The 8,564-nt window shown below is 32.1% G+C and overlaps 1 protein-coding gene across 1 annotated transcript in view; it reads right to left on the bottom strand.

Annotated features, from left to right (window-relative positions):
• Positions 1-747: 747 nt before the first annotated feature.
• The window catches only part of LOC120349748 (HEAT repeat-containing protein 3-like), a 12,759-nt gene continuing 4,942 nt past the window's right edge, over positions 748-8,564 (bottom strand). Inside the window, exons 2-8 of the mRNA XM_039420314.1 lie at positions 8,250-8,359; positions 7,891-8,012; positions 6,272-6,405; positions 4,807-4,937; positions 3,392-3,511; positions 1,357-1,533; positions 748-819 (exon numbers count right to left, since the gene is read on the bottom strand). Coding sequence (XP_039276248.1) covers positions 748-819; positions 1,357-1,533; positions 3,392-3,511; positions 4,807-4,937; positions 6,272-6,405; positions 7,891-8,012; positions 8,250-8,359 — 866 coding nt within the window. The remainder of the gene's footprint in view (positions 820-1,356; positions 1,534-3,391; positions 3,512-4,806; positions 4,938-6,271; positions 6,406-7,890; positions 8,013-8,249; positions 8,360-8,564) is intronic.

Genomic DNA, 8,564 nt, shown 5'->3' with positions numbered 1-8,564 from the left:
ATTTCGAACTTATTTTCAATTTTAGGTGAAAATGTTACTGAACATTAATTGTAGAGATTTTCATGCTTAATCTTTTCCACTTAATTTTTTTTTGTTTAAATTGTATCTGAAGGCTGATAATTGAGAATCTAAAATCAAACTTTGCATAGATGGGGCAGAGCTCCTGAAATTTTTACAGATATGGGACTTGTGGCAGTTGATAGAGCTCATTAATGACTATTTCAGGTATGAATTTAATCAAAATCGTTGGAGCCGTTTTCGAGAAAATCGCGAAAAACCCTGTTTTTTACAAAATTTTCTCCATTTTAGCCGCCATCTTGAATTGCATTTGATCGAAGTTGTTCGTGTTGGATCCTTATATTGTAAGGATCTTAAGTTCTAAATTTCAAGTCATTTCGTTAATTGGGAGATGAGATATCGTGTACACACACACACACACATACAGATCAATACCCAAAGACCACTTTTTTGGACTCAGGGGACCCTTGAAACGTATAGAAATTTGGAATTGGGGTACCTTAATTTATTCGAAAAGCAATACTTTCCTTACCTATGGTAATAGGACAAGGGAAGTAAAAAATTAACCAACTAATAACGCAGTAAAATACGAGTGCATTATAATAGCAGCATATAAATACTACTACTTTGTAAAATTGGGCATGATTGGAATAAAATTTTAAAATAAAAAGCAACTTGATGATTGTGTATCATTAAACTTTCTTTAAAAAAGTAAAAATATGAATTTTCCTAATAGGGATTAACAAGAAAAGTTGATATTAATGCTTTGTATTCTCCAAGATTTCGTTTTTCTTTTCGAGCCTAGAAAATATAAACACAATTATAACATAAATATAACATATATGAGATAAAAAATACTACTTTGACTTTCACGTGTAGGTCTACTCATATTTATAGAATTGATTCCTCCACAGTTTTTTATATTTTAATGTACGAGCAATATGAAATTTTGTATTATCTAGTTTTAGAATTTAAGGAGTTTGAGAATTACATCATAATTATTTATAACACTTGATAGTTTTAAAGCAATGAACTATTGAGTTATTGAGTCTATAGATGAGAAAAATTCAATGTTCACCTTGTTATTTAGGGCGCTACTTCTATGCAGCCCTATTGAAAAATTACAATTTTACATTGCTTTCGTGTGTTTTCCTAGCTCTTACGGTTCAAAGCTTTCTAACTTTGGGAACAAAAATCTGATCACATCGAGAAAACTCGGAAGATCATTATTTGAAGTTCACATACAGATCGAATAAGAACATTTCACAAAATTATTAATCTTGTTCAATTAATCAATTTAAACAAATGAGCTATCATAGATATATTTCTTGTCCTTACCTTTTTATAAAATTTTGGTGTAGCAGCTGCTACTTGAGGAACAAGTCTCAGAGATTTTAGAACTCCATCAGTATTGTCTTCGGCAAATACATCCATGATCGCATCCAGTGCTTCAGCCATTATGCACACATTGCAGTTTGCATCGTTCATAACGTTCAAGAGAAAAGTTCCCACATTCTGGTGAGAGAAAAATAACATATGAACGTAAGTATAAGGGAACAAAAGGAATGAAAAAAAATAGAATATGAAATTAAGATGTATTCAAGTTGGAAATGATAGCAAACTCAAAATGACTGCTGAGTGAGCATGAATTTTGTCGAAAGGTTATAAAATATAAAAATAATAATTCCTTTTCATTTCCCTCTAAACGATCTACAATCAAAACCAAAAATCAAAGGGCTAATTCTCTGCGGAATAAATACAGCTGACTTGCTAAAGAGCACTTCATTTGCTGAGAGGAATTTTCTAAAATTTGCACGAAAATATTGCAAACAATAAACGGAACTCATTCTGAAGTACGGTACTTCTCTCAATGTTTCGAGTTATGAAAAGGGCCTCAGATAAATTAAATGTCAAGGTATTAGCTCTACCATTAAATATAATAATAGCGTACACTGGATGAAATTTAGGGGGAGCCAAGGGTAGATCGAGAGAGACAACGGGTCCGGGTTTTCAAAATGTCCAAGGAAACTATAAAATATCAAAAGTATTTTTTGCGTTTTCAACTTTATCGAAATTATCAGGACAAAAATGATTAAATTACTGTAATTTGATTAATCTCTATAAAGTATGTTAAAGCGAAATGGCACTTATTCATTTTCAAAGATACGCCCAAAATCTGCGTTTTTCCAGCGTTTTCTCAACTTTTTCAAGAACTAGTTGGCAAAAAATGGTACACATTAGACTTGGTAAACAGGCTCAGCTGACGAGGTATAAAAATGTTGTATTGGAATGGTCTTGGAATATAACGACCAAGTTCCGCGATTTATGAGAGTTTTCCTGCGGTTTCTAAGCCTTCTCAAGAACTAATTCACAGATCATGTTCAGATTTGGTACAGCAGCTAGGGTCTAGAAATTTATTTTCAAGAGGACTCAGAATTACGCCAAAGATACGTCCATGATGGGCGGGTTTACTGTGTTTTCCTTGCGTTCTAGCATTTTTTTGAGAGGAAATCTTTTCTCAAGTTCTTCATCCAGTTTTCAATTCATTTTTCTACATTTCTGAAGCAAATTCATACTTGAGAGGGTTAGATATGGATGTTTATTAAGTTCTCCATATCATTCCTGTTCAAATTTCAAAGAACTATTAGACTGAAATACAATAATTCTCATAATATGTTCTAAGTCTCCAATTATTGAGAAATAACTAAATATTTATTAATTCTGATGAGAATGAAGATTTTTCTAACCCTGCACTAAATAATTCAAAGAAAACTGGTGATTGAGTCGAGCCTGAAAGTCTCTTTTGACCTTTTGACTGGAGGGAGAAAGCTCAAACGGAAAATGCAGGCGATCTATCTATTTCTATAGCTGATTCTATTTCTGGATGATCCAGCCGGGGGTTCAGGGGGCGGAGCCCCCTGACTAGGCGGATAAATTATATTTTATATATTAGATATTATATATTTTATATATTATATTTTAGATAATTATATACGGGTCAATTATATTTATTGACTTGTATTGGTGAAAGAAAGTAAATTCCAGGTTTAAAAAAATAGTACGTTTTATTATTTTATTTTATAAGAAGAAATAAGATAGAAAAGAAATAAATAAGATTTTATTTCTCTTCTAGGGAGGGGGGGGGTCAGCTGCCCTCCTGGCAATAGTTGAGAAAGCCCATGATCTCGGTATATCTATGTTATCCAGATCTAGTTTTAAAAAGCATTACCCGAAATATACCAATTATGTACTATAACTACATTCTTAGAGTAAACTGAATGGAAATAATTGGTTGAAATTTGAAGTTCTATCAATATGAACTATATTGAGTTTTGAGAAAAAATAAAAAAGCTTAAAGAAATGATTATATTACCTTGAGTAAATCTTCCAGGTTTTGTTTTGCAAAGAATACACCTAATTTGCAAACAATTTGAATGACGTTGGCACAAATGGTAACACTTTTTGAACAGATATGAGTGATTTTGAAGATCAACTGCAAAAAATGAATATTTAGATTATAATCTTAATTAAATTTTGAACTCAATTTTTTTAAATGTAAGAATAAATCAACTTTAAAAAAACATCAAGTCGATATTTGAACAATAATTTTCAATACTCCTTTTCCTGTGAAATCTATAAAATCTCAGGTGGGCCACCTTTAATTATTTTATTCCTCACCTGCATATTAGAACAGAGAAAGTGGAAAGAGATAGATATTTTTCGTTCTAATCTAATCATGCCACAGCTTGATCATAAGAATGCTCAATTTCATCATTGATTTGTGGTGTGGCAAAGAAACATTATCGATCTTTTTTTCAAACTGTGCTCAATGAAGCTGTTATAGTGAGGTCCACATTATAATGGCAGTGGAGAAAGATAGGAGAACAGCGTTGCCGATTCTCTGCGTTGCCAATGCCCTCTATAGAATATAACTGATACCGGTATATCTGATGTATGTAATATTGACTGTTTATTCTTGTTTAAAATAATGTTTCGTCAAAAAATATATTTTTCAATGATTAAATAATTAATGTTTATAGTTGAGATTTAAAAACCGATCTGGCAACGTTGCAGAGCTAGAAAAGCATAGCACTATCTGTTTTGTCGAATGATAGACAAGGATAGCAACACCAATGTTGATTAAATACTGCCATTATAACCTGGACCTCACTATAATGTTGATTTGATTGATAGTCCATAGGCCAACAGATAGTCAATATGATTATACAGACGCGATCTCACGAGTTGATCCTTGGACCGATTTAGCCCTTCCACATCACTATGACGCTACCATGCATAGCAATAACATTAGTCAACCACCTGAGTTATTTCCAGCATTTTCTCTATAAACTCGACTAAGGGCTATATAATATATAGCCTATGTTAAACTCTAAGCCATGATTACTTGTTGATTTACTTGTTTATTCTAATGCGTTTCATTCCGGGTTTAAACGATCAGCTGATTTTCATCCGGCTTGCAAAAAAACTAATAAGGATATTCAATCCGCACTCGGCGATCATGTTTTTGCGTTTATAACCAGACAACAATTGACGATCTGATCGCGCTGATCACAAAGCTGATGGAGGGGGGCTCACTGTTCAGAGCTGTAAACATCGCCCCCCTATCACTTTTCTTATGTTAGCAATATGTGATCAGAGGTTGAAAAAAATGCCCATCTTATATTTCAATAATGTTTCTCTTACCATTGTACAGCTACACTTTACAAAGCAATATTCAATTCACGATTATAACATTTGTGAGTGACATTCATTACTTCAAAAACTTACCTCAAGCTCATCTGAAGACGTACTCTTGAGAGCGGGATAATCAATTGATACTAGATGACCAATCAGCCCTCTCAATGCTGCAGTAATGGCTTCAACCAACTCTTCCGTGCCAGACAACCCTGAATTTCCAGCTGGCAACATTGAACGTGAATATAATATACATAACACTTTTAGTAGAACATAAATTTAATACTCAAAATCACTATAATTCGAAACAACTCATTTTCGTTATCAACTACTAGCAGGTAGCCCGTGTTCCGCAAGGTCGATTTTAAAACTTGACAAATTGAAAACTTGGCCGAGTGGAATCTTGAACAGTTTGAAATAGGCCTAGAACCTTCCTCGGTTAGTTAAGAATCTATATACAAAATTTCAAGTTAATCAGTCCAGTAGTTCAGATGCGTCAAACATAATTGACCTGTCCCGTACGTGTATGAGCCAGTTCTTTCCTTTATTATAGTATATATTATTTAGTCTGTAATGTAAATGGTAGACCTATTGCATACTGTACATTGTGGAAAATTTTTTCTACAAATTTAAATGCTCAACATCTTTTCCAATCAGGTGATTTAGCTTACATTCATACACACTATACTGAGGGTCGTATTCAGAGACAATTTTGAATCGGCTTGAGTAAGCAAGCTTCAGTAAGCCAATTTGCAGCTCATTGATGAAATCGAATTGTGAAACAATTCTATATTTAAAAAAGATATTCAACTATTTTTGATAAATATTACTGGAATACATCCAATTGATAGGCTACTTTACCATATACGATACTGAAAATTACAATTATCATGGGCAGCAGACAATGGTAACACGTGGAATATCGCACAGTAGATTCACTGAGTTCAAAACAGTAAGGTGCTTGCTGTAAATACATGTAATTGATGTTTGCAAGAGAGACAAACACAATTGAATATGAAACTGTGACAATTTTCATGGTTTATAATTCAAAGTATAATATTATTGTATTTAGAGCATCACATTACATTACATCATATGAAAAAACAAACATTGCAATCATGATGATTCTCAAGGTTATATTTTGCCACAAAATTCATGTCGTTTCATGATGATTTTTTGTTATAATAGGTCTCATCATATTTTTTATTTCAACAAGAATTTCTCCTTGTAGTTCCCAATCCTCTACTCTTTCTCTTCCATTTTTTATAAATGTTGTAAAAAGATTAAAATGAGAGCTCTAAAGATTTAATAACTGCAGCGATATTTTCATTAGAGATTTGAAGGGTACTTAAGTAATTTTACTTGAATAAGCACAGTTTCAATTGTCTTTGAATGCCGATTACTGTTTAAGCTTTTTTATGGAATTTACGACTATAAACGTTACAAAAATTGTATCTGAATAGAGCCTTGAGTTTATGGGAATCTACTGCTTCCAAAAATCTTGGATGATTTATGCGTTAGGAATAATGAATAGATAGCATATCATAGCATAGCAAACCTAATCTAACAAGAGAAGTAGCAGTTTCGGTCCAGAATGCATACAGCTTATCTCCGCCTCCAATTGCTGATTCGTCTAGTATCAAGAACAAATTGTTGAGGAAATGAAATGAACGACTCCTCATTAGTTGATATCTGAAATGAATTGAGATCTACTCATAATACATTAATAGGTACTTATCAAATAGCATTTTAACTAACTAAATTATTTCGATTTTCCTTATATAGGAAAAATATAGCTGATACCGGTATATCTGATATAATAGTAACTGTTTATTTTTGTTACAATTGATCAATAATTATCCTATACTATTAAACGAGCAATTTCTGTTTAGATGTTTATATGTTTGTATGTCAACGGATCTTGTAAACGGCTCTAACGATTCTCACGAAATTCAAAACATAGTAGGTTTATAATATAAAAATTCGATTGCACTAAGTCTCATCCCTGGGAAAACTCGCTGAAGGACATTAAAAGGATAATTATTATTCATCCTTGGAAAAACAGCTGATAATTTCGTCGTCTGTTGATGATGTAAGTCAGCGAGTGCATGACTGTGTTTGGGACTGAGAAAAAATTATGACTCAGCTGTTGAACTTTTGATCATTCAATCAGGTACTTAGTGCCGGTTAAATTTTAATCCTGATTATTCCAGTAGAACCAATCAGAGAAGCCATCTTCTTGAAATGGTCTTCTCTGATTTAGTTCACGAGAAATTAATCAGGATTAAATTTAACCGGCTTTTGTGCAACCGTGCCTTTGTGAGAGAAATTTTTTGCATTCCTCTAGGAATAAATCTCAATCCACTGTGATTAGATAGAACCTTTCTGTATGAACTATAAATATATTATAATTTTCTTCTTTCGTAATACATTTTTTATGCTTTTGTACTCCAGAGCGAAGCTCGGTTCCCCGATATTATTTCATTAGTCAAGAATATATGTTTTTAATGATTCAAAAATGAATTTGCATAAATGGTATTGAATATATTGTTGATAATATTTCTACATTTTTGAAAAATATCTGGCAAAGTTGGAGAGGCAGAATAGGATGGCGATTTACTTTTGGGTGAGGACTAAAAATATGTTATGTCGTGAGTAATAAAATAAAGTTTTAAAAAGGGATACTTCGATTTTTAAATTTCCAGATAAGGATAGTATTATCTCCTTAGTCGAATGATAGCAACACCAATGTTAATAAAATACAGCCATTATAACGTGGACCTCACTATACTGTAAAAGCATGCGAGTGGAAGAGTTTTCCACTAATTTAGAATTTGTTTCCTACTCTTGGTTTATTTCAAAATGTTCTATTAATGGGGGAATATTGCTGCGTAGTGGAGTAGAATGTTGTGATGAAATGGAATGTTTTCAATGATACTTGAAAAAACAATGAAACCATTCAAAGTCAGAAGTGCTTTAAATCTGCCCACCACTAGTGATACTCGTAAATACTAGAACCTTGAAAATTACAAGCATTGAATAACGAGATTTGCTATAGCCTTTTAGAAAATATAGAGACATAACTAAGAATCAAATTTATTTGCTCAATTGATAATAATAAAATCAAAGATGTAAATGAATGATATGTTAGAATATTTTGAATTGCAAAATACTTACTTCCTAACTAGTACTTCAGTATCCAAGTGATTCCTTAGAATTTCCGCCACATTATCCGGTAGATCAACGGTTTTGTTACAGGAATGTTGAAAAAGATTTAACTTCACTAAAGCTTCATAAATCTGAAAATGAGAATAAATTGAATTAAGTGACCAAGATAGAGTGAGTACTACACTGAATTAAATGCTATGAAAGATAGCGAGAAAATAAATTTTAATAAATTGAATTTGAATTTTCATTGGAAAAAGTCTATATTTGGGTAGGATAATTAATCTTTACTTTTAGTATTTCAAGTACTAATGTCATACTTTTATAAAGTAGGGATATTTTAATCTTATCAATTTGATTTTCTAACTCACACTAGAGTTTATTAGAGCTTCTGGTTCATTGAAATTAGGACCTTCCGATGCACATGTCATGTCATCGGAGTCATCATCACACTCAACCTCCATAGATTCCTCTTCATCTTCTGAAAACGAAATTACAAAAATGTAAGCCTATTAGATAAAATAATTAGAGAACACAATTTTTTATGAGATACAATCATCATTGGAATTTAGAATTTATCAATAAGTACAATTTAACTTTTATTTAGACGGCATCATCCAGTTCCATTCTATAGTTTATAGAAGAATACATTCAATACTAAAACAATATCCAATTGCTAATAAACT

This window comes from Nilaparvata lugens, chromosome 2, assembly GCF_014356525.2.
Source record: "Nilaparvata lugens isolate BPH chromosome 2, ASM1435652v1, whole genome shotgun sequence".
Taxonomy (NCBI): Eukaryota; Metazoa; Arthropoda; class Insecta; order Hemiptera; family Delphacidae; genus Nilaparvata; species Nilaparvata lugens.
The sequence above is the reverse complement of the archived record's forward strand: the minus strand, read 5'-3'. Positions and strand labels throughout refer to the sequence as shown.